Genomic DNA, 25,958 nt, shown 5'->3' with positions numbered 1-25,958 from the left:
CCAAAAAGAACAATTTGAAAAAGAATAGACTGATGGATCTGATCTGCCCCAGGACCTCAGGTCTCTGGAGGTTGTGGGCCTCAACATCGTGTGGCGGTCGGGGACGGTGTCTGTGGAGTGGCAGACCGGGGTGGAGGTCCCCGGGGTGGAGGTCCCTCTGTATAAGAAGGGGGACCGGAGGGTGTGTTCCAATCACAGGGGAGTCACACTCCTCAGCCTTCCTGGTAAGGTCTAGGGACTGGAGAGGAGAATCCAACCGATAGTCGAACCTCAGATTCAGGAGGAGCAGTGTGGTTTTCGTCCTGGTCGTGGAACACTGGACCAGCTCTATACTCTCCATCGGGTCCTCGAGGCTCATGGGAGTTTGCCACAGTCCACATGTGTTCTGTGGACCTGGAGAAGACATTCAACCGTGTCCCTCGTGGTGTCCTGTGGGGGGCGCTGTGGGAGTGTGGGGTCCGGTCCCTGTGTGACCGGAGCAGGAGCTGTGTCTCTGCAGTCAGACCTGCTCCTGGTGCAGGTTGGACTCAGGGCTGCACTTTGTCACCGGTTCTGTTCATTGTTTTTTATAGACAGAATTTCTAGGTGCATCCGGGGGTCAGAGGGGGTCCGGTTCAGGGTTCAGAGGGGGTCCGGTTCAGGGGTCAGAGGGGGTCCTCAGTCTACATCCTGCAGACTAAATATTTCAGATTTTATAGACTTTAACAGGACATTGTAGAAGCCGACTCAAAAAAACCCTCTTTCAACATATTATTTGTGAAATTATTGTATTTTTCATTAACACACAAACAAAAAGCAGTTTCATATTTTCTTCCAGTCAAAGTTAGACATTTGCTCCTTTCACCGCTGCGAGGATCAGCTCTTTGTACAATACACTCCCACAGAGAAGAGTCTGCGAGTTTAAATAAATACAAAACAGGCTAAATGACAAATAAAGTTTCAATTTTCAACCAAGAATCATGAGGAAGTGCTAGTGAAGTATTATGTCCCAAAGCCGCCGCGTTCTCCGAATGCAGAGATGATGTTTTATGGCTCTATGGACGAGTTTCCGTTTATGTTAATATATTTATTTATTCGTTTATTTATTTATCTTTACTTCCTTTTCCCTCCTCCTCCGTTCGCCAGAATCATAACGAGCCTCATAAAGATGTTCAAAGTGTCCATGTAGATTCCCATGCAACTGGAAGAAAAACACAAGACATTTTATTTAAAAAAAAAAAAACGGTAGAAAATGTAAAGTAAAGGTGCACTGGGGAACTTTTCTAGTGAAGGGTCTGACATTTGTGCGTTGTCATGGAGACGATACACCTTTGCCTGGATCGTTTCATAGACGTGTCCATCTTGAATTTCAATTAAAACCGTGTCTATAGATCAAGAAGACCTCAAAAAACAGGCATTTTTTTAAGTGAGTGGGCTCGCCTCTCCACAGAACTGACCTGTGACGTGATGTAGAGGTCGTCTCCATGGAGATAACTCATGTAAACGTGTTATTAAGTGTTCGCTCATGCTTTATTAAGGTGCTTCAGAGTAAAAAGAGACGCTTAAGGCCGTGTTAAAGACGGACAGACGTGTCAGACCGGCCACTGGGAAAGTTCCAGAGTGCGGCTTTAACCTCAGAGCGTTGAAGTATACGTACGCGTTGATGGGGTCGTACTTCTGGACGCCGTACAGGGGGTGCGTCTCCGCCCTCTTGATGACTTTCTGAGTGTCGTACAACAGGAACAGGCTGAAGAGAACGAGGCCCCCGTACACGGCCACGGAGTAAAGGCCGGCGCCGAGGGCCGAGGTCGGCGGCAGGAACATGGAGCCTGGAAGAGGACGAGAGGGGGTCAACATGTGTGTCTACGGACGAATGTTCAGCAGTTACCACGGCGACACTAGAAAAAACTACACAATTCAAAAATGGACGACTGCTCCAGCTCAGTCTGTTCTTTAAGGTCAGACGTGTTTAAACGAAGCTCAGGTCTGACTTTAGCGACAGAGCGTCAGACAGAGCAGTGCCTCCGGTTAGCGTCGCCGGAGAACAGTGATGACATCAGGTGTAAAGTGTCAACTATTAAACAGATGGACGACCTTAAAGACACACTGCGTGACTTTTCTGGTGGCGGGTGCTTCGTCTGCTCGTCTGTGATGTCGCTGCTTTTCCTGGAACATCCCACAGTATGGCATTAAACGTATCGATCGCCATGGAGACAAATGCAGGGGCCAGGGCAAGTTACAGGTCAGGTCTGCGGTCACATGAGGGCAGCTTTTTCAGGGCATTTTAGGGACGGAACTGAATTAAAAAAAAAACGTGGAAGCGGATCATATCGCCATGGAGACAAGCAGGTGGCAGACCCCTCACCAGAAAAGTGACAGAGTGCGTCTTTAAACTATCTTAACAATTCACAATTCATGACGGACGAGATGAGCTGGAGAGTGTTTTTACCGATGGACGAGGCGAAGACGACCCCGAACCCGACCGCCAGAGGCCCGCCCATGTACAGGAACTTCTCGCTGGGCGCGCACATGGCGACCGTAGAGAGCCCGCCCACGACGCCCGCCGTGTACCAGGCGGCGCGGATCATCAGGGGACCGCCCAAGAGGGTCAGAGGAGCGATGACCGCCCCCATCACGCCTGGAGGAGCAACAACACAGTCAACAGGTGAAGGAGCATCAGGCTTTTTTATATCTCCACACTTTCATTTCAATATATTTACAACACGGTTTAGCCCCGTGACAAGAGTCTGTCGTATCTGCCACCTCCCCTTTAAGGAGGTTCACCTCGCGGCTGTGGTCAGTCTGCTGTTTGACCGTGTCTCTTGTCAGACGCCGTGTTTGGTGTTGTGTTTGTGCTTTATGTGCCTCTCGTTTTCCTTTGTCACTGATTCTGTTCATCTCTGACATATTAGAGCCACATGAACCATCTCACACTGAGGACTTCAGGAACAGGCTCCGGTTTAGTCCAGGTTTCGTCCCCGGTTTAGCCCCCGGTTTAGCCCCCGGTTTAGCCCCTGTTTAGCCCCTGTTTAGCCCCTGTTTAGCCCCTGTTTAGCCCCTGTTTAGCCCCGGCCTCCTGCTCAGTCAGGACTAAACCTGGTGAATCAGTGTTTGAGTTTTGTTTGTAATGTGTTCATGCGAGTGTGATGTTTGGTGTTTATCTGTGTGTGTCAGACGAGCTCTGTGTCTGTGGAAAAGAATCTCCCCCCGACGACAATAAAGTAAAGTCCAGTTTAAACCTGGAACATTCTTCCTCTGCTCAAACTGTTGTGTTTATCCGTGCATGTGAATGAAAGGGGTTTATTCTTCCTCTTCTCTTTTAATGTTCAATTCATGAGGATTATTTACGACTCATGACTTAGTTTTTGTGGCTTTGTAGTTGTTTATTTGCTTATTTTCATGTTCACGGTTTAATTCACTTTTGTCAACTTATGTTTTACATTACTGTTAATTAAATTTCTACTTTATTTTGCCGTTTTTCCATCTGTTTTTGTTTCCTCTCTGACCCACTACTGTAAGAAAACATGATGAACCTTTAAAAAGAATCTGACTGCCATCTAGTGGTAGATTAGAGTAACAACACAAGTCGTTATTAAACCTGAATCATTCATAATAAACTATTTGATCATTCTGGATTAAGTCTTTGTTTATGTTTGTATTAAGGATACTAAAAATCATTATGAAGGGTTAACAAATTCATTAAACATGTTCAAACGGCAACAGAAACCGCACAAACTTGACTGTAAACACTTCTAAACACACACAGCTCACGTTTCATCGTACATTCTGAAGCAAACATTTAAAAATCGTATCATTTTTGCATCAGTGTGTGCTGCTTCTCACCGGCGTGGAGCATCCAGGCCAGGTGTTTGGGCATCGGGCTGTGCTCATAAGAAATGGACCTCACCAACATCCCGGCTCCGATCATGGCAGCGAACGTCGCTCCGATCGCCTGTTTGGACACGGCAAGCGTTAAAATAAAACAATATTTACACAAAAACACTGAGGACAGATCAGGAAACGTTCTTTTGAGAAGTGCGTCGTACCAGCCAGGAGCCCCTCATCATGAGCCCGAGCAGCGCCGGCGTCCTGCTCACGGCCACGGCGGACAGAGCGGTGAGGCCCACGCTCCCGGCGAAGTACATGTACGTGGAGTGGATCCGGTCCTTCACGTACTGAGGCCAGATCCTGAGGAAACGCACGAGGAGGGACATGAAACGCACAGAAACGCAACATGATCTGTGACTAAATGTGTCGAAAACGCAGAGCTGCTGAGTCTGTCCATCCATTTTCTTCTGCTCATGGGCAGTTTGAGCAGTTCTCCCAGACTTCTCCCACCCCAGACACTTCCTCCAAAGCGTTCCCTGTTCAGCCGAGAGACGCGTGTTATAAAGCAAAAGGGACAGACTAACATAACGTATTTTTTTCTTTTTATCTGCTCCTTTCTCATCGTGGAAATCCCTTCTATTATTTGTACGACTGGGCATTTTCACGAGGAACAAGTGGAAAAAAATGAAATAAAAAACAGTCACTTTTTAAATATATAGATTTCTTTTTCTGCTCCAAGGCTCAAAACACTTTACATCAAGGAACCACTCACACATTGTTCTGGTGCATCCTCATTCTCTGCTCTAAATCTGTGTATCGATGTGTTGTTTTCCATCTCTCCGACATCATTTTGGTGATACTGTCTGTTGTTACTCACAGGCATATTTCTTGTTCGTTAGCGTAAAAGACGATGTGTCCAACTGCCTGGAGTCACGTGGACTCGATTAAAACTAGTGCCATTAATTTGATGGTATAAATCCGCTGTAAGTTTGTTCATTTGAGCGGAGGACGAGACGACGCAGGGACAACAGCTCCTCAATAAATCTGACTTTTTCACTCAAGACAACTTCTCTATTTTATATATATAATTTTTAAAGGTGTTTACTATTTGAAATTCCACAACTTTCATACATCGGTGTACACAAACACTCAACCGATGATGTTTTCAGGTCGAGAGCGGGAATCAAACCACCGACCTTCAGATCAGCCCCAAAAATGAAAAGAAGTGACATAAACCACGATCATCTGTTTAAAGCTGAAGTATCACGTCTGTCATATAGTTCAGTACGTTGCGTTTTCTCTGTACAGTCATTAAAGAAGAAAACTAGACGACTGCGCACGGCCTTCATCGAATTAGAAAAAAAAAAAAGAGTCTACTGCAAACTTCGGGGTGAGAGCCGATGAGGGCGGGTCACTCTGCTCCACTTCAGTCTGAAAAGGCAAATCTAAACCTGTGCAAAAACCACGTGATACTAGTGACGACGACAGAGCGACGCAGAGGAGCCGGAGCGTTTGTGACAGACACGCTCACTTTGTTCTTTCAGGGGCTTTTAAAAATCAACAAACTCATATCGAAATTAAAACCGCGACACGTACGACACTGAATCACGAGGTTCTGCAAAGCGTCTCTGAAAATAGTGCGGTGATGTAAACAGTTCAAACTTACACCGCCTTCTCGATGGCCCCGATCTCATTGGACATTCCCAGTCCATAGTAACACAGAGCTCCCAGTCCCACTGCAGCTCCTCCGGCCAGGATCAACCTCCCTGTGCTGTCGACTGGAGACCAAACACACGAGAAACACAAGTCAAAAAGTGCAAAAGTGGATTCACGTAAACGCTGGTGGCTTCTTTACATCTTGTTATTGAGTAGCACATTTTAATTATTCTTCCTGACTCTTATATTTCAGGGGCTCTTTAAACATGTTCACAGATAAAATATGTTAATAGTCTACGTCAGGAGAGTGTGTACTTACTTTTGATGGCGGTCTCTGAAACCGGCCCAAACGCCGTCTCTTTGAGCGTCTCTTTGGCCGATCGAACTTTACGGAAACCAAACCTGGACTTGGTCGACAAACCCTGAAACAGAGAAATAAAAGTTAACACCAGCTCACGAGCAGACGTCTTACAAAGAGAAAACTCTGTGACATGTGTGTGTGTTACGGCCCTGGCCTTAAGTTATTTTAGCTGTTTGTCCATTAGGTTTGTGTCCCTGAATCTGTCGCCTTTCCCCATAATCCTGTCTGTTGGAGTCCTTGGCTGTGATTGGAGGACTGTTTTCCAGTCTGTCCAATCCTGGGCCCGACCTTCAGCCGCCTCCCACCAATTTAAGAAGATTCAGGACACCTGGGGCTGGTGGCCCGTGTGCCATATTCATGTCACTACAGTGGAGTGACTTTGTGTCTTGAGACTCTTCGCTGTAAGTACTGACTCTGTGTTTTTGTTTAAACCTTGCAAGGTACAGTTTGATCCAATATTTTTATAGCCCTTCTGTTTGGTTTTCCTTTAACATCCCTGTTCATTAAAATACTTCTTAATTTACCATTTTTCATCTTGGTTTCTTTCGTTACTTCCCTGTCCTCACACTGTGATTATCATGTTTGGTGAAGCCACACTGCTTCAGCACTCGGGTTATTTAAACTTCACACATACAGTGGACCACACATCACATTAACTTAGAAATACAATCTGATTTTTTTTTTTTTTTGCCCACAAAAACATCAAATGTGTGCACATTTTATCATAAACTATTATAAATAAAAAAGCTGTTCCTGGCTGTTGACCTGTTGCCGTAGCAGCGGGGAGCAGGTCTTCAGACAGGACGTCCTGAGAGCAGGGACACTCTGAGTGAAAACTGGACGCAGCCCAGAGAGAGGAACAGCCCGGAGGCACGACAGCCTCGCCACCAGCATGATTCTGAGTTTGATGTGAACCTAAGGAGAAGAGTCTGTCAGGAGGTCAGAGGGACAATAACTCTGATATTAACAACGATCAACAAACTAAGGGTCCAACCTGTGACAATAAAGTTTATATGAACCCAAATAAATCAGGGCATTGATTTTGAATCATATTCTCTAGAACAGGAACTGTAGTTACACAAACGTATTACATCTTCATCAGACACAAACATCACTCTTGAAAATGTAACAGCAGTTTAAGGTCACGTGGGACCTGCTGAGTCATGCGGTTTATTTTCATTGAACAAACGCCTCAATATTTGCATAAAAACAAGATTAAATTAAACCAAATTCACTTAAAATTTCACATAAAACCTCCAACTAATTTATTACGTTTACGCCACAACATTCAGTTTAACAGGGATGAATAAAGACTTAATATCAGGAGCACAAGTAGATTAAAACAAAACAATACCATTTGACTGTTTTAACACTTTTTATGATTTTAATCTCAATATAATCCCAATAACAGAAGCAGACACGGCCCAAACAAACCAAAACGAAAAGTAATGTTTGGATATTTTAGTATTAACATGATACAATGAAAATAAACTAAACTAATCTTGTAGAAATCAAATAGTGACCTTCCATTTAAACAGTAAACATGCTAACGGCTAACATGTGCTAGCTCCGTGTAACTGCGTACAGAGAAGAGACGCAGAAAATGAAGCTTTTAAACCGAATAACTCACCGGAAATACACCCAGGTTTAAATCACATTCAGTACACGATGTATGACACTTTAAATACACATAAATAATCGATAATACTTGTTTTAAAATGTCAAATTCAGACACTTACCCGCAGAGACAGGTTCGCCGTTCACCTCAGACTCAAGTGCGCAGGATTCTGACGCAACGGCCGCGAGCTCCGTGAAACTTCTGGATGCTTACGTCATCAAAAAGGGACGGGAACACCGGGATTTGTAGTTTTTTGGTGAGACACGGTTACAGAATAAACTACAGGCGCATTTCTGAACTGTACGACCTCTTTGACCTCTTATATGACGGCAAAAAAAAGAAATAAGAAGAAAATAAAAAAGAAAATAAATAAATAAAAATAATTAAATACAAATAAAAATAAATGAATAATAATAAATAAAATAAAAAAATAAATAAATACATGAATAAAAATAAATAATAATAAATAAAATTAAAATCAATAAATGAATAAAAAATAAATAATAATAAATAAAATAAAAATCAATAAATCAATAAAAATAAATAATAAATAAAATAAAATAAAAATCAATAAATCAATAAAAATAAATAATAATGAATACAATTAAAAATAAATGGATGAATAAAAATAAAATGAAATAAAAATCTATAAAAAATAATACAATACTATTAAAATGACCACAGCCAGGCTACTTTAAAATTTCAATTTTTTTTAATTTATTTTTATTTTTTATTTTTTATTTTTTATTTTTTTCATTTTTTTCTCTCCCCAAAACACAGTCTATTTCAAAGTGGGTACAGCACTGAGTGAGTGAGTTAGTTGGTTAGTCAGTTAGTAAGCACTTAACCTAGTACAAAGTGTTAGGTCTGAGTTTTTTTTTTTTTACTGTATTTAACATGGACCTAATTACTTCTACTTTACTATCCCTTTTCAATATATTTCGTTTTCCTCAAATTAGCCAGTAGATTTGCATTAACATATGTGAGTTGTGTCCCACAGCCTGCCCCCTGGTGGCTGCACATCTCCCTGTTGTCCACTGGATGGCGCCATAGTCTTCCTCTAAGCATAAAAGGACTTACCAAACTTTATCCTCCTTATGTTATGTCTTAACTTATGTATTAACTCCCCAAATATTCATAAAACATGCTCAGAATGTTAGTCTCCATTTATTTTTGTATTTATTTATTTATTTATTTGATTGACGTGTTATTGAACAGACATGACTGAACATGAAAGTAAACGCACCGGATCACAGCTCAAGAATCATTTCCATCCGCTGTACCAAGAATAAAGAAATAAAAAAACAAAAAACAAACCCGTCCTGACTTGTTTTGGAGTCTCCTGGTGCCATGTTGCCAGTGTCAGACCTCGTGGGATTTTCTAATTCCCTGTTTGGCACCACGCCTCCTCCTCGCGCTCCTTTTAGGCTCCAAAAGTGTCCCGAGAGTGAGAGCCTGAGTGAGAGCCCGAGTGAGAGCCTGAGTGAGAGCCTGAGTGGGGCTGGACATGGACTCGCCTCTCCTCATCTTCACTTTTGACGCTCTTCACGCGCTTTGGTGTGAGTTTACGCGCGCGGGATGAACATGGAGACTCAGGACGGACACTGTGCGCGTTTGGAGAGGTTTGGAGCGCGTCTGGATCAACTCAGGGACCAAATGGAGACTTTACGCAGCGCGGATGTGCAGAATGGTGAGTAACGCGCGTCAGGCTTTGAAATGGAAGAGTTTACCCCAAAGTTAAAGACTGAGATTGTCATGTTGTTTTATCTGAATTAATGCAAAAAGAGTTGGAAAATCAAATGTTGGGAGAAAACCTTTTTTTTTTTTTTTTTTTTTTTTAATTATTATTATTTTTCATTTTCTTTTGAATTTTTTTTGTCATTTACTTTTATTTATTTATTTATTTTTATTTTTATTTTTTATATAGGCTAAAGAATATTCGACTGGTCCAACTGGCTTCAACTTAGTTTTTTTTGTCAAATTATGTTTTTTTTTTTAATTCTCAAAAAACAAATTATAACTCCCTTGACACTCGACTCACTAGAATCTTAAAAAAAACCCACAAAAAAACATTACAAAAATAAAATATAAATAATAATAATAATAATAATAATAATAAAATAAAAATAATGATAATAATAATAATAATAATAATAATACATAAAAACAACTCACCTGTTCTCTAAAAACGCTCATTAATTTCTTATGTTTAGAGTATTTTGCCGTCGTCTACTCGTGTATTATTACTTTGACAGATATACACTGAATTTAAATATATAAATGTCTTTTCTGATGCGTAAACAATAAAAAAAAAAAAACCTTTCGCAGTCACAAAAAAACTTGAATTGACCAAAATCACATTAAAACTAATTTAATACAAAGTAGAACTCACTGGACGTCATCGGGTTAACGGCCCGACACTTTAAAAATGAGACTGACCCGTGGAGACTTGTGGGTCGGTTTTCGTCTGGACTAAATCGAGTTTGGGTCGGTCTAAAACGAGCCGCTGTTGCCGTGGTTTCCGTGAGTTGATTGGACGAGCGTGACTCCGGTTTGGTGCAGAATGTGTCCTCGTCTACTCTCCTCGCGGCGTCTTTAGTTTGTTTCAGAGCAGTCAAAATGATTTTACAGATACTTTGCGGCGGGTGTCGTCTGCGCTGAAGCTAACCGGAGGCACTGCTCTGTCTGACGCTCTGCTAGACTTTAATCTGAGTTTTGTTTTAGCACAATCTGAGCAGAAAGAGTCGATTTAGCTGAACTGCGACAGATGATTTGTGCTGTTAAACAAGCCCCTCTCACGTAACATTACAGTCACAAGCTAGCATTAGCATTAGCATTAGCCAACAGTTTGTTTTTTTTAGTCACTCTCACCTTTTTGTGTAAAATCAATCTATGATCTAGAAACTTACTTGACAGCGTTTGCTAATGTGCCACCACGGCGACCGCTCAACATTCCGCCACAGACATCCACGCGGGACGCCCTCAACGTAGCCACAGCCGCCCAGGTGTGGACCAACAAACGTGAGGCTGCCAATCCGCGGCGTCGGACCCTCCAGCCATCACCGGTCGCTCAAACGCACGCTTCGTTCAAACGGAGACGTGGTCGGTGACGTGTCTTGCCCAAAGATGCAACAAACACTGCACAATGGCCACTGCTGATTTCAAGCCGCTGAAGTTCCAGTGTGTAGCTTTAAACAAATACGTTAAGTTGCCGAACCTGATTTTTATCGTCTTTAAACGGAACAGAGTTTGGTCCAAAGTTACCAAATCCTAATTATTCACCAAGATGAGTTTATAAGCACGTTTCACAACTCTCAGAGCGCAACAACTAGCATGCTAACGCGCACTTCCTGATTGGACAGTAAAATGCTTTCGACTATGACGCAGACAGCTCACAGTGGACTTATTTTGACCTCAGGAGCTGCTTATGCAATACGTCTGAACCGGGATAGGACTCGTTTTACTGTTTATATAAATGGACGTAGCTAACCAGCTAGCCGCGTTAGCTACGTTTTGGTCTTAAATGTTCGTATTAACCCTCTACATGATCCTGGTTTTTTTATTTCACTATTGTGTCTGTAAATCAAGATCTGAACATTAATAACAGACAAATCCGGCGTCTCCTTCTTTCCCCGAGGTCGCTCCTGCTAGCGTTAGCAACAGGTTTGATTGACAGCGTTGTTAAGCAAAAGAGAAGGGGCGTTACCTTGAACAACCTCACTCCGGATTGGCTCTTTGGTTGCTATGATACTCGCAGTTGGAGGGAGTTTCTAATATGCAACTCAGCTCCGAGCTAGCCGCTATAACTGCTAGCCTCGATTAGCTTGGGCGACGGCGCACTCACTTAGTCCACTTCTTTATAAACTTTATGGTAAGGCCCTTTAATAATAGGCCTAACAGGAATTCTATTTAAATCTTCTTAGTAACAGAAACATCACATCCCGTCTCGTATCCGCCGCTCCGCTCTGTCATCCTCCCTCGTGGTTTGGGAGCGTCCAAAATGGCGGCTAACAGTGGTTATTTTTGCACCACAGCCTCTGAAGTTTGGACTGAGTTTAAATCCAACTCGACCAAACCACATGATGGACGCTTGATGTCTCATTTCTGGTTTGTTCCATATTAAACAACAATGACCACAGCAGCTGTCGACGGGCCCCGGGGACGATGTGTGCACACGGTATTAGCGGCGCTAACGCTAAACGTCACACTCAACCCAATGACACGCCGAACATCAACCAATCCAACTCACAACACAAGGTTATTTCTACAGCACGTCTAAAACCTGAGTCAACCAGGGCCGCTCCCAGTTTTCAGGGGCCCTTAGCTGGATTTGTGTCTGGGGCCCCCGGTAGCAGACGCCTCCAAACACAAAAGAACAACACAAACGAGTTTCTACAGGATTTTACAGCGAGACTGCGAAAAGTGAACCGCGATATAGTGAGAGACCAGTGTATTTTATTATTTTCAATATGAATGTCTGGGCTCTTGGGGGCCCCCTGGTGGCCTCGGGGCCCTAAGCAGCTGGTCAGTCTGATTATAGACTGAGCCGGCCCTGCATAAAAGCCAGAGAAAAAAACAAACAAAACAAACAAAACAGTATAAGTCGCACCAGGCAAAAAATGCATAATAATGAAGAAAAAAACCACATATATTTCACACATAAATTGCACCCGCGGGAAAAAAAGTGTAACTTATAGTCCGGAAAACACGATACACAGATAAAGTAATACACAGGAAAAGAACTACAACACACGAGTATATCCTGTGTACTGTTAAATACCAGGGAGAAGAGCTCGTTTGTGTGTTTTCACCCAGAATCTACGGTCAAGTTAAAGATAAAAGACTCAATGACTTTGAGACTTTATGGCTGAAACTTTATATAAAATGAATCCGTTTAATCAAAACATTGAATTATCCTGGAATAATTATACGTGTAGTGGTAGAAGTAATAGTAGAAGTATTTCTTTGACCACATGAAAAGAATCTTAATCCTTTGCTCTGAACCACTCAACCACGTCTGAGTCTGTACTCAGACAGAAGTACTACTACAGTAGAAGTACTTCTACTGTCTATGAGTACAGAAGTACTACTACAGTAGAAGTACTTCTACTGTCTATGAGTACAGAAGTACTACTACAGTAGAAGTACTTCTACTGTCTATGAGTACAGAAGTACTACTACAGTAGAAGTACTTCTACTGTCTATGAGTACAGATGTACTACTACAGTAGAAGTAGTAGTAGTTCATGCTGTCTGTTGCTTTATTCAGTCACTCCTCAATTGGTGGACGGTTCTTTTTGTAGTTGCCTGGAGAAATGATTGACCTTCACCAATAAATGGAGTAGTAGTAGGAGTAGTAGGCCTAGTAGTAGTAGTAGTAGTAGTAGTATTAGGCCTAGTAGTAGTAGTAGTAGGAGTAGTAGGCCTAGTAGTAGTGGTAGTACTTTTCTTTCATTTGTTCAAGTACTCTAAGATTTCAAAGCTCGTCTGGACGATGTTTTCAGCTTCTATCTGGAGGTCGTAGGTTCACTCTGTAATGGTCGTAGGTCTTTGTCGCTCTGTAATGGTCATAGGTCGTTGTAGGTCATTGTCGCTCTGTAGTGGCCGTAGGTCGTTGTAGGTCACTGTCGCTCTGTAGTGGCCGTAGGTCATTGTAGGTCATTGTAGGTCATTGTCGCTCTGTAGTGGCCGTAGGTCGTTGTCGCTCTGTAGTGGCCGTAGGTCGTTGTAGGTCGTTGTCGCTCTGTAGTGGCCGTAGGTCATTGTCACTCTGTAGTGGCCGTAGGTCATTGTCACTCTGTAGTGGCCGTAGGTCATTGTAGGTCATTGTCGGTCATTGTCGCTCTGTAGTGGCCGTAGGTCATTGTAGGTCATTGTCGCTCTGTAGTGGCCGTAGGTCGTTGTAGGTCGTTGTCGCTCTGTAGTGGCCGTAGGTCATTGTCACTCTGTAGTGGCCGTAGGTCATTGTAGGTCATTGTCGGTCATTGTTGCTCTGTAGTGGCCGTAGGTCATTGTAGGTCATTGTCGCTCTGTAGTGGCCGTAGATCGTTGTAGGTCATTGTCGCTCTGTAGTGGCCGTAGGTCATTGTAGGTCGTTGTCGCTCTGTAGTGGCCGTAGGTCATTGTCACTCTGTAGTGGCCGTAGGTCATTGTAGGTCATTGTCGGTCATTGTCGCTCTGTAGTGGCCGTAGGTCATTGTAGGTCATTGTCGCTCTGTAGTGGCCGTAGGTCATTGTAGGTCATTGTTGCTCTGTAGTGGCCGTAGGTCATTGTAGGTCATTGTCGCTCTGTAGTGGCCGTAGATCGTTGTAGGTCATTGTCGCTCTGTAGTGGCCGTAGATCATTGTAGGTCATTGTCGCTCTGTAGTGGCCGTAGGTCGTTGTAGGTCGTTGTCGCTCTGTAGTGGCCGTAGGTCATTGTCACTCTGTAGTGGCCGTAGGTCATTGTAGGTCATTGTCAGTCATTGTCGCTCTGTAGTGGCCGTAGGTCATTGTAGGTCATTGTCGCTCTGTAGTGGCCGTAGGTCATTGTAGGTCATTGTCGCTCTGTAGTGGCCGTAGATCGTTGTAGGTCATTGTCGCTCTGTAGTGGCCGTAGGTCATTGTCGCTCTGTAGTGGCCGTAGGTCGTTGTAGGTCATTGTCGCTCTGTAGTGGCCGTAGATCGTTGTAGGTCATTGTCGCTCTGTAGTGGCCGTAGGTCGTTGTAGGTCATTGTCGCTCTGTAGTGGCCGTAGGTCATTGTAGGTCATTGTCGCTCTGTAGTGGCCGTAGGTCATTGTAGGTCATTGTCGCTCTGTAGTGGCCGTAGATCGTTGTAGGTCATTGTCGCTCTGTAGTGGCCGTAGGTCATTGTCGCTCTGTAGTGGCCGTAGGTCGTTGTAGGTCATTGTCGCTCTGTAGTGGCCGTAGATCGTTGTAGGTCATTGTCGCTCTGTAGTGGCCGTAGGTCGTTGTAGGTAATCGTCGCTCTGTAGTGGCCGTAGGTCGTTGTAGGTCATTGTCGCTCTGTAGTGGCCGTAGGTCATTGTAGGTCATTGTCGCTCTGTAGTGGCCGTAGATCGTTGTAGGTCATTGTCGCTCTGTAGTGGCTGTAGGTCATTGTCGCTCTGTAGTGGCCGTAGGTCGTTGTAGGTCATTGTCGCTCTGTAGTGGCCGTAGATCGTTGTAGGTCATTGTCGCTCTGTAGTGGCCGTAGATCGTTGTAGGTCATTGTCGCTCTGTAGTGGCCGTAGGTCGTTGTAGGTCATTGTCGCTCTGTAGTGGCCGTAGGTCGTTGTAGGTCATTGTCGCTCTGTAGTGGCCGTAGGTCGTTGTAGGTCATCGTCGCTCTGTAGTGGCCGTAGGTCGTTGTAGGTCATCGTCGCTCTGTAGTGGCCGTAGATCGTTGTAGGTCATCGTCGCTCTGTAGTGGCCGTAGGTCATTGTAGGTCATCGTCGCTCTGTAGTGGCCGTAGGTCATTGTAGGTCATCGTCGCTCTGTAGTGGCCGTAGGTCATTGTAGGTCATCGTCGCTCTGTAGTGGCCGTAGGTCATTGTAGGTCATTGTCGCTCTGTGGTGGCCGTAGGTCATTGTCGCTCTGTAGTGGCCGTAGGTCGTTGTAGGTCATTGTCGGTCTGTAGTGGCCGTAGGTCGTTGTAGGTCATCGTCGCTCTGTAGTGGCCGTAGGTCGTTGTAGGTCATTGTCGCTCTGTAGTGGCCGTAGGTCGTTGTAGGTCATTGTCGCTCTGTAGTGGCCGTAGGTCGTTGTAGGTCATCGTCGCTCTGTAGTGGCCGTAGGTCGTTGTAGGTCATCGTCGCTCTGTAGTGGCCGTAGGTCGTTGTAGGTCATCGTCGCTCTGTAGTGGCCGTAGGTCATTGTAGGTCATCGTCGCTCTGTAGTGGCCGTAGATCGTTGTAGGTCATTGTCGCTCTGTAGTGGCCGTAGGTCATTGTCGCTCTGTAGTGGCCGTAGGTCGTTGTAGGTCATTGTCGCTCTGTAGTGGCCGTAGGTCGTTGTAGGTCATCGTCGCTCTGTAGTGGCCGTAGGTCGTTGTAGGTCATTGTCGCTCTGTAGTGGCCGTAGGTCGTTGTAGGTCATTGTCGCTCTGTAGTGGCCGTAGGTCGTTGTAGGTCATTGTCGCTCTGTAGTGGCCGTAGTGATTGCACATTTGGGGCGACAGTGGCTCAGTGGTTAGAGCAGTGTCCACCTGAAGGTCAGAGGGTTGATTCCCCCACAGCACCTACCATGTGATAGTGTGTGTGTGTGTGTGTTTGTGGGTGTGTTGGGGTGTGTGTGTGTTTGTGTGTGTGTTTGTGTGTGTGTGTATTCTCTTTGAGAGGCTTTGATAAGTCTGTAAAGAGCATTACAAGTACAATTACAAGTAATAGTTAATAGTGGAAGTAGTAGTAGCAGTATTAGCATAGCCGTGATATTAGAAGTAGTAGTAGCAGTAGAAGTACGTGCCGTAGTACTAGTACATGCAGTAGTACTAGTACGTGCAGTAGCACTAGTACGTGCCGTGTGTACCTCAGACCTCAGACGGCTCCTTCTCTAAACTCTCTGTGTGTTTTTCTTCTGAGCCTCTGGAGAATTTCACACAAACCCTAAACCCATTCACTTTTACTGGGACATGCCCTCCACACACACAGGGACTCTGTCTCCATGGCGACGAGGACGAGGACACGGCCAGGTCAGGTTACAGGTCAGATCTGTGGAGAGCTGACTCCCACTCTCTGTAAGAAAAAAAAACACCTGTGACTGAATAAATGCAAGATTAGGCAAAACATGAACATCTCCATGGAAACGAGCAGATGACAGGGAATGTTACACAGTGCATCTTTAAAGAGGAGGTATTTACTTCTGTGGGGTATTAAAGAGGAGGTACAGTTTTGTGTCGTGTTTTTGTATATTTCTGGAGAGTTGCCGTGTGGAGCGTGGGTGATGTGGGCTTGTGGGCGGAGCCTCGTACATGCTCGTACAGCTAATAGGGCCCGGGAGAGATCTCTAGATTACTCAAACCTGCACGGACGACGCCTGTTCTGCTTCGTCTTTGGCGTTAAACCTGTCCGGAGCAGAACTTTGGAGGATTGGGGAATTCTGCACGTTTTCGGACGCTCGGGAAAATCACGCCAAACGAGCGACGGCGTGAATCAAACCCTTTGTGATGTCGTTCGCTCGCTCTGCTCCAGGTTGTCGTGTTATTCCAGCTGGAGTTTCGGTGTCAGACATAAATATCCCACTCGTGTCTGTGAACGTCTCGAGGAAGTGTCTGTTTTGTGGACGGGCAGCGGTGCGTTCAGGGACACGCCCACCCAGTGCGAAACGACAGCTCCACAGGCAGAAGGAAGGGTTAATGTGGGAGAAAACGCACACAAACATGCACACACACACACACAAACACACACAAACAGGCACACACACACAAACACACACAAACACACACACACACACACACACATAAACACACACACACACACACAAACACACACATAAACACACACATAAACAGGCACACCCCAACATGCACACACACACACACACGCACACACAAACACGCACGCACACACACAAACACGCAAAGGAGTACTGCACACGGAGTACTTGTTGTTGTAGTACCTGTAGTAGTTTGTGACAGTACTCGTAGTACACTGTAGTAGTTTGTGCAGTACTCGTAGTAGTAACCTGTAGTCGTTTGTGCAAGTACTCGTTAGTACCTGTAGTAGTTTGTGCAGTACTCGCCTAGTACCTGTAGTTAGTTTGTGCCAGTACTCTTAGTACCTGTAAGTAGTTTGTGCAGTACTCGTAGTACCTGTAAGTAGTTTGTTGCAAGTACTCGTACCTGTAGTAGTTTTCTGCAGTACTCGTAGTACCTGTAGTAGTTTTTGCAGTACTCGTTAGTACTGTAGTCGTTTGTGCAGTACTCGTTAAGTACCCTGTAGTAGTTTGTGCAGACTACTCGTAGTTACCTGTATTAGTTTTTGCAGTAACCGTTAGTACCTGTAGTAGTTGTGCAGTACTCGTAGTACCTGTAGTACGTTTGTGGCAGTACTCGTAGTACCTGTAGTAGTTTGTTGAGTATCGTTAGTACCTGTAGTAGTTTTGTGCATTACTCGTAGTACCTGTAGTAGTTTGTGCAGTACTCGTAGTACCTGTAGTAGTTTGTGCAGTACTCGTAGTACCTGTATTAGTTTGTGCAGTACTCGTAGTACCTGTAGTAGTTTGTGCAGTACTCGTAGTACCTGTAGTAGTTTGTGCAGTACTCGTAGTACCTGTAGTAGTTTGTGCAGTACTCGTAGTACCTGTAGTAGTTTGTGCAGTACTCGTAGTACCTGTAGTAGTTTGTGCAGTACTCGTAGTACCTGTAGTAGTTTGTGCAGTACTCGTAGTACCTGTAGTAGTTTGTGCAGTACTCGTAGTACCTGTAGTAGTTTGTGCAGTACTCGTAGTACCTGTAGTAGTTTGTGCAGTACTCGTAGTACCTGTAGTAGTTTGTGCAGTACTCGTAGTACCTGTAGTAGTTTGTGCAGTACTCGTAGTACCTGTAGTAGTTTGTGCAGTACTCGTAGTACCTGTAGTAGTTTGTGCAGTACTCGTAGTACCTGTAGTAGTTTGTGCAGTACTCGTAGTACCTGTAGTAGTTTGTGCAGTACTCGTAGTACCTGTAGTAGTTTGTGCAGTACTCGTAGTACCTGTAGTAGTTTGTGCAGTACTCGTAGTACCTGTAGTAGTTTGTGCAGTACTCGTAGTACCTGTAGTAGTTTGTGCAGTACTCGTAGTACCTGTAGTAGTTTGTGCAGTACTCGTAGTACCTGTAGTAGTTTGTGCAGTACTCGTAGTACCTGTAGTAGTTTGTGCAGTACTCGTAGTACCTGTAGTAGTTTGTGCAGTACTCGTAGTACCTGTAGTAGTTTGTGCAGTACTCGTAGTACCTGTAGTAGTTTGTGCAGTACTCGTAGTACCTGTAGTAGTTTGTGCAGTACTCGTAGTACCTGTAGTAGTTTGTGCAGTACTCGTAGTACCTGTAGTAGTTTGTGCAGTACTCGTAGTACCTGTAGTAGTTTGTGCAGTACTCGTAGTACCTGTAGTAGTTTGTGCAGTACTCGTAGTACCTGTAGTAGTTTGTGCAGTACTCGTAGTACCTGTAGTAGTTTGTGCAGTACTCGTAGTACCTGTAGTAGTTTGTGCAGTACTCGTAGTACCTGTAGTAGTTTGTGCAGTACTCGTAGTACCTGTAGTAGTCTGTGCAGTACTCGTAGTACCTGTAGTAGTCTGTGCAGTACTCGTAGTACCTGTAGTAGTCTGTGCAGTACTCGTAGTACCTGTAGTAGTTTGTGCAGTACTCGTAGTACCTGTAGTAGTTTGTGCAGTACTCGTAGTACCTGTAGTAGTTTGTGCAGTACTCGTAGTACCTGTAGTAGTTTGTGCAGTACTCGTAGTACCTGTAGTAGTTTGTGCAGTACTCGTAGTACCTGTAGTAGTTTGTGCAGTACTCGTAGTACCTGTAGTAGTTTGTGCAGTACTCGTAGTACCTGTAGTAGTTTGTGCAGTACTCGTAGTACCTGTAGTAGTTTGTGCAGTACTCGTAGTACCTGTAGTAGTTTGTGCAGTACTCGTAGTACCTGTAGTAGTTTGTGCAGTACTCGTAGTACCTGTAGTAGTTTGTGCAGTACTCGTAGTACCTGTAGTAGTTTGTGCAGTACTCGTAGTACCTGTAGTAGTTTGTGCAGTACTCGTAGTACCTGTAGTAGTTTGTGCAGTACTCGTAGTACCTGTAGTAGTTTGTGCAGTACTCGTAGTACCTGTAGTAGTTTGTGCAGTACTCGTAGTACCTGTAGTAGTTTGTGCAGTACTCGTAGTACCTGTAGTAGTTTGTGCAGTACTCGTAGTACCTGTAGTAGTTTGTGCAGTACTCGTAGTACCTGTAGTAGTTTGTGCAGTACTCGTAGTACCTGTAGTAGTTTGTGCAGTACTCGTAGTACCTGTAGTAGTTTGTGCAGTACTCGTAGTACCTGTAGTAGTTTGTGCAGTACTCGTAGTACCTGTAGTAGTTTGTGCAGTACTCGTAGTACCTGTAGTAGTTTGTGCAGTACTCGTAGTACCTGTAGTAGTTTGTGCAGTACTCGTAGTACCTGTAGTAGTTTGTGCAGTACTCGTAGTACCTGTAGTAGTCTGTGCAGTACTCGTAGTACCTGTAGTAGTCTGTGCAGTACTCGTAGTACCTGTAGTAGTCTGTGCAGTACTCGTAGTACCTGTAGTAGTTTGTGCAGTACTCGTAGTACCTGTAGTAGTTTGTGCAGTACTCGTAGTACCTGTAGTAGTTTGTGCAGTACTCGTAGTACCTGTAGTAGTTTGTGCAGTACTCGTAGTACCTGTAGTAGTTTGTGCAGTACTCGTAGTACCTGTAGTAGTTTGTGCAGTACTCGTAGTACCTGTAGTAGTTTGTGCAGTACTCGTAGTACCTGTAGTAGTTTGTGCAGTACTCGTAGTACCTGTAGTAGTTTGTGCAGTACTCGTAGTACCTGTAGTAGTTTGTGCAGTACTCGTAGTACCTGTAGTAGTTTGTGCAGTACTCGTAGTACCTGTAGTAGTTTGTGCAGTACTCGTAGTACCTGTAGTAGTTTGTGCAGTACTCGTAGTACCTGTAGTAGTTTGTGCAGTACTCGTAGTACCTGTAGTAGTTTGTGCAGTACTCGTAGTACCTGTAGTAGTTTGTGCAGTACTCGTAGTACCTGTAGTAGTTTGTGCAGTACTCGTAGTACCTGTAGTAGTTTGTGCAGTACTCGTAGTACCTGTAGTAGTTTGTGCAGTACTCGTAGTACCTGTAGTAGTTTGTGCAGTACTCGTCTGTTCTGTTTGGACGACTGCAAACAACTGTACTGAAGTACTACTACTACTGCTACTACTACTGCTACTACTACTACTGCTACTGCTACTGCTACTGCTACTACTGCTACTGCTACTGCTACTACTACTACTACTACTGCTACTACTACTCCTCCTCCTCCTCCTCTAAAGGGCTGCTGTGTTTTGTCCTGAGGTCACACACATGTGTTCACACAGGACTTGTTCTGTTGTTGTGGTAAATTGTGTTAATGTTTGTTCTGTTTTGTTTTGTGATTATTTATATATTTTTCCACAGTGATGATCTGATGTGATCTTAAACGTGCGCGCGCTGATCTTAAACGTGCGCGCGCTGATCTTAAACGTGCTGAACACTGTCATCATGTTTGTTATAAAAACACGTGTGACAGACACGAGCGTGTTCTTCAGATGAAGTACAGCCTCAGCACGAGTCTGTTATTGCACCGAGTCTTTTATTTTGTAGATTCTGAACTTTCAGAGGAAATAACAAAGTAGAACAATCTGTCATTTTGAAGACGACGGGTTTCCCTCCGTCAAAAGGAGAAGAAGAGAAGCTAAAGGCTAACAGTTATAGCGGCTAATCTGACCATGAGTATCATAGCAACCACGAGCCAATCAGGAGCGAGGCTGTTCAGGGAGTGGACGCTTAGCAACGCTGTCCTGTCAATCAAACCTGTTGCTAGTGGGACTGATTTGTCTGTTATTAATGTTCATATCTTGATTTACAGACACAATAGTGAAATAAAAACCCCAGGATCATGTAGAGGGTTAATACGAACATTTAAGACCAAAATGAGTCTGAAGCAGCAGAGACAGAGAGAGAGGGCGCTGTTTTTCAATAGAAAGTGAATTGGAGCCAGAGTCGCTGGAGCAGGAAGTGCGCCCGTGATCACTTCCTGTTCTTTTTTTCTGAATAAAAACGTCTAACCCTGTAGTTCAGATCTGTTCAAACATCTTGTATTTGTTTGTCAGTTCAGATTTCCGTCTTTTTCACAGTTTAAAATGTGAAGTTCGAACAAAATCCTTTTCTCAAAACATAAAACTCAAATGTGATTCTTACTTTAACCTTAACACTGTCCCTCGTTCGTCTTATTTGTTTGTTTTTTTCATTTTCAAAACCACATTTCACACCTTCCCTCTGTAATAAACCCTCTTCTTCTTTGTCGTTCTCAGGAGGAGACTGACCTGGTGAACGTTACAACTCCACATCACACAGACAGACCACACTCACCCATCTGAAAACACTGCAGTACTTTATGCAGTACTTTATGCAGTACTTTGGGCAGTACTTTGGGCAGTAGTACTCTGAGGATGAGGTTCAAATACTCCATCCCCGTGGTGTTTGTGCTGGCGCTGGTCATCATCGAGAAGGAGAACAAGATCATATCCAGGTGGGTCCTCCACAAAGTGTTTATTTTATCTACATTTATTTCAGATTTTATAAACGTGACCTCTGTGTGACCTCTGCGTGACCCCCGTCAAGAGGTCAACAAATCAAATAAAACTAATGTAGAGCGGGTTAATACGAACATTTAAGACCAAAATGATGAGTCTGAGTCGACGGAACAGGAAGTGTGCCCGTGGTCACTTCCTGTTTGCTTCGTAGCGGTTAGCATGTTAGCTAAGTCCATTTATGTTTATGTAGTTTATGACGAAACACTGGACACACAGACTCTGGACACACAGGGACACTTCCCTTTAACACAGGACATTTATCTTGTCCTTGTTCACGGTTTAGTAAAGTTTTTTGTTTTGTTTTTTTTGTTGCTAACTTTAAAGTGCACTACGTAACTTTCCTCGTGGACGGTTTGCCACGATCTAGTCTCCATGGAGATGCTTTTATCTGTGATCGTAGTTGATGCTTATGACTTTAATGAACTGTATGAAAGGTCCTGATGGTATTTCAGGTAAACATGTTCAAATCCGATTAGAGATAAACCGATATATCAAACCGATATTTGACCTTTTTAGCGAATGGGATATTGGTCTTAAATCTCCAGCACAGGTCGATATTTTACTCTCGTGTATTTGCTGCGTAGAACATTCACACAAAGTTTTATATCCACACATTTGACACGACGCCTCATTTATTTCTTTGGTGTTTTGGTGAAATCTCCGTAGAGACGAGCAGAAAAGTTACACACTGCACCTTTACCCACGCGCCTCTTCTTGTCGTTTCAGGGTGTCGGACAAACTCACCTTGAAGCAGCCCCAGCTCCTCCTCCCTCCCGACTCCGCCCTCCAGATCCCGCCGAAGCCAAACCAAAATGGCTCCCTGACCTTTCACCCCAGGACGAGCGCTCCCGTTTTCACCCTGATGAAACGACGCCTGGAAAACTACAGTTCCCACCTGAACTCGCCCAAGGCCAAATCCAAACAAAAACACATCCTGCTGCTCGCCACCACGCGAACCGGCTCCTCGTTTGTCGGGGAGTTTTTCAACCAACAGGGAGACAACATGTTTTATCTGTTCGAGCCGCTTTGGCACGTCGAGAAGATGCTAACGCTGGAAGGCGGCGGTACGAACGCCACGGCCTCTGCTAAGGCGTACCGCGACGTCCTGCAACAGCTGTTTCAATGTGACTTTTCGCTGCTGGAGAGTTTTATAGAGCCACTTCCTGTTGATCACGTCACGACGAATCTCTTCCGACGGTGGTCCAGCAGCTCGTTGTGCGCGGAATCCGTTTGCAGCCCGTTCGTCCAAGGAGATTTCGAGAAATTTCACTGCAAGACAAGGAAATGCGGACCGCTGAATTTAACCATGGCGTCGCAGTCCTGCTTGCAGAAAGATCACAGAGCGATCAAATCAGTCCGCGTACGCCAACTGGAGACGCTACGACCGTTAGCGGAAGACCCGAGCCTGGACGTAAAGTTTATCCAGCTTGTGCGCGACCCGAGAGCGGTGCTAGCATCTCGAATGGTCGCGTTTGAAAAATACAAAAACTGGAAAGAATGGGCGACGCAAGGGAACGTTCCTTTAGACGACGACGAAGTTCGAAAGCTAAAGGGAAACTGCGATAATATCCGGATGTCGGCGCAAATCGGGCTAAAACGACCCAAATGGCTACGCGGGCGCTACATGCTAGTCCGCTACGAGGACATAGCGAGGTTCCCGATGAGGAAAGCGACGGAGATGTACGAGTTTGCCGGGATTCCGTTCACGCCGCAGGTGAGGTCGTGGATTGTGAGAAACACGCAGGTCTCGCAAAACGAAGCTAGCGGAGTGTACTCTTTGCAAAGGAACTCGTCGGAGCACGTGGAAAAATGGCGGTTCAGTTTGCCGTTCAAAATAGCGCAGGTCGTGCAGAGAGTTTGCCGACCGACGTTGAAACTGTTTGGATACAAAGTGGTGAACAGTGAAAAGATGCTAACGGACAGATCGATTAGCTTAATAGAAGATAAGGCGTTCGGCTCCTTATGAACTTTACAGAACGGACTTAACGTATTTATAATGGTGTTGCTTGTTTAGATTTATTTAAAAACTGTATTTACTGTGCACTGCGTAACTTTCCAGATGGAGGTTACAGCTCATGCTTGTCTCTACGCTTATTACTGTGCCTGGAATGTCCCACAGGAGAGCTTTAAACCACAGACTGTATAACGAAGTGACTGAGCGAGTGTGACGTCATCCGCAGCGTTCGGCTCCAAATGAAGCTCATCGAGGCTAGCAGTTATAGCGGCTAATCTGGAGTCGAGTTCCATATTTGGAATTCCGACCTCGAATATCATAGCAACCAAAGAGCCAATCAGGAGCGAGGCTGTTGAAGGTAACGCAGCTATGAGGTAACTAATGACCGCTAAGTCATTTTGCCGACTTTAAGTTTTAAATTAATGATGTTTTGTTTTTGTTTTATTTTTCTTTTGGACTGAAAACAACCGTGTTATGGATATTAGTTAGCTTGTTAGCCTCCGTGATGTTAACGTCCGCAATGTTAGCCTCCACGATGTTAGCATCCGTGGTGTTAGCCTCTGCGATGTTAACGTCCACAATGTTAGCCTTCGTGATGTTAGCCTCCATGTTGTTAGCCACCATGATTTTAGCCTCCGCGATGTTAGCATCTGTGGTGTTAGCCTCTGTGATGTTAGCCTCCATGATGTTAGTCTCCCTGATGTTAGCCTCCACGATGTTAGCCTCCACGATGTTAGCCTCCGCAATGTTAGCCTCCATTATGTTAACTTCCACAGTGTTAGCCTCCGTAATGTTAGCCTCTGTGTTGTTAGCCTCCGTGATGTTAGCCTTCCTGATGCTAGCCTTTGTGATGTAAGCCTCCCTGATGTTAGCCTCTGTGTTGTTAGCCTCTGTGATGTTAGCCTCTGCGAAGTTAGCCTCCGTGATGTTAGCCTCCGTGATGTTAGCCTCAGTGATGTTAGCCTCTGTGATGTTAGCCTCTGTGATGTTAGCCTCTGTGATGTTAGCCTCCCTGATGTTAGCTTCTGTGATGTTAGCCTCCATGATGTTACCCTCTGTAATGCTAGCTTCTGTGACGTTAGCCTCCGTGACGTTAGCCTCCGTGATGTTAGCCTCCGTGATGTTAGCCTCCGTGATGTTAGCCTCCGTGATGTTAGCCTCAGTGATGTTAGCCTCCGTGATGTTAGCCTCCGTGATGTTAGCCTCCCTGATGTTAGCCTCCGTGATGTTAGCCTCCCTGATGTTAGCCTCCCTGATGTTAGCCTCTGTGATGTTAGCCTCCAAACTCTTTCTGAAAAGTCAAATGTGAATGTGGAATCTGAAGTGGGCGTGTCCGTTGAGCTCCGTAACATCACCATGGAGACAGGCTGGTGACTCTCTCTCAAAGTTACACAGTGCAGCTTTAAGCCTCTGTGATGTTCCTCTGGCTCGTGGGCGTCGTTGTTTTCGTCCGTTTTTGCACTCGTGTTTGAGGAAAGGGCACAAAGTTCCGAGACCAGATAAGCTGCTTCCTGGAATTTCATTTGGGAAAAACCGAAAGTGGCAACGCCAAAGAAAACTTGAAATGTACCGGGATAAAAAAAAAAAGTATTTGTGGACCACACTGGACCAGACCGAGACGATGAGGTTTATGTGGGTGAAGCGTTTCAACTGTTTTATAATGAAAACGTTTAAATAAATAAATGTAAAATTCACAAAAAATATAAACAATAAAAAGTTTCTTTACTGGTTTCATAATCGTGGGTTTCAGCTTCCTGTCAGGGGCACCATTTTGAGGACTATTCACCATTCAGATGATGTCATGTCTGGTTTTGAACTGCTGGTTACCATAGCAACAGTCCTATATCACGCAAAAGTGACTCTTGTAGCTTTAAGTCGTGTTCTCATGTTGTTAACGCGTCAAAAACAGACCTGGAGTTGTGTTTTGTTTCATTCTCACACGTTTGAGTCGCACTTTATTATTAGTCTGTGACATCTACAAAGATCAAAATGCGACGTCACACCTTGTGATGTCATCAAGTGGGAGTTTTCACATTAACAGGTCAGACTAAAGAGGGAGGAGACAAAAGGAGGAGAGGAAACAAAGAGATAAGAGGGGAAGAGAAGAGGAGACAAGGGAGCACTTCCTGTATCACATGATGACATCACAAGGTGGAACAGAGTGTTGTCTGTTTGAGAGAAGAAGAGTTTGTGTGTTAAACATGTGAATGAAACGAAACACAACTCCAGGTCTGTGTGTGACGAGGTCAGAACACGGTGTAAC

The 25,958-nt window shown here is 44.5% G+C and overlaps 3 protein-coding genes across 5 annotated transcripts in view; 1 reads left to right on the top strand and 2 right to left on the bottom strand.

Annotated features, from left to right (window-relative positions):
* The window catches only part of LOC117387568 (NACHT, LRR and PYD domains-containing protein 3-like), a 157,510-nt gene that overhangs the window by 89,464 nt on the left and 42,088 nt on the right, over window positions 1-25,958 (bottom strand). The window lies entirely within an intron of this gene.
* Window positions 1,092-7,630, bottom strand: ghitm (growth hormone inducible transmembrane protein). Its single transcript, XM_033984373.2, has 9 exons — window positions 7,564-7,630; window positions 6,590-6,739; window positions 5,783-5,885; window positions 5,474-5,585; window positions 4,026-4,167; window positions 3,823-3,931; window positions 2,429-2,617; window positions 1,637-1,808; window positions 1,092-1,180 (listed from the first exon to the last, which is right to left on the bottom strand). The coding sequence occupies exons 2-9, from the start codon at window positions 6,716-6,718 to the stop codon at window positions 1,093-1,095; spliced, it is 1,044 nt and encodes a 347-aa protein (XP_033840264.1). The 5' UTR covers window positions 6,719-6,739; window positions 7,564-7,630; the 3' UTR covers window position 1,092.
* Window positions 6,161-25,430, top strand: LOC117386974 (carbohydrate sulfotransferase 3-like). Of its 2 annotated transcripts, none has more exons than XM_055229739.1 (3): window positions 6,161-6,225; window positions 21,460-21,677; window positions 22,468-25,430. In XM_055229739.1, the coding sequence occupies exons 2-3, from the start codon at window positions 21,598-21,600 to the stop codon at window positions 23,705-23,707; spliced, it is 1,320 nt and encodes a 439-aa protein (XP_055085714.1). In that variant the 5' UTR covers window positions 6,161-6,225; window positions 21,460-21,597; the 3' UTR covers window positions 23,708-25,430. The 2 variants fall into 2 exon arrangements, with proteins under 2 accessions (XP_055085714.1, XP_033840250.1); XM_033984359.2 differs by lacking the exon at window positions 6,161-6,225 and adding an exon at window positions 9,002-9,132 and having other exon boundaries at window positions 22,468-25,391.

Source organism: Periophthalmus magnuspinnatus, chromosome 19, assembly GCF_009829125.3.
Source record: "Periophthalmus magnuspinnatus isolate fPerMag1 chromosome 19, fPerMag1.2.pri, whole genome shotgun sequence".
NCBI classification, from domain to species: domain Eukaryota; kingdom Metazoa; phylum Chordata; class Actinopteri; order Gobiiformes; family Gobiidae; genus Periophthalmus; species Periophthalmus magnuspinnatus.
Note: the sequence above shows the minus strand (reverse complement) of the source record. Positions and strands in the feature narration are given on the sequence as shown.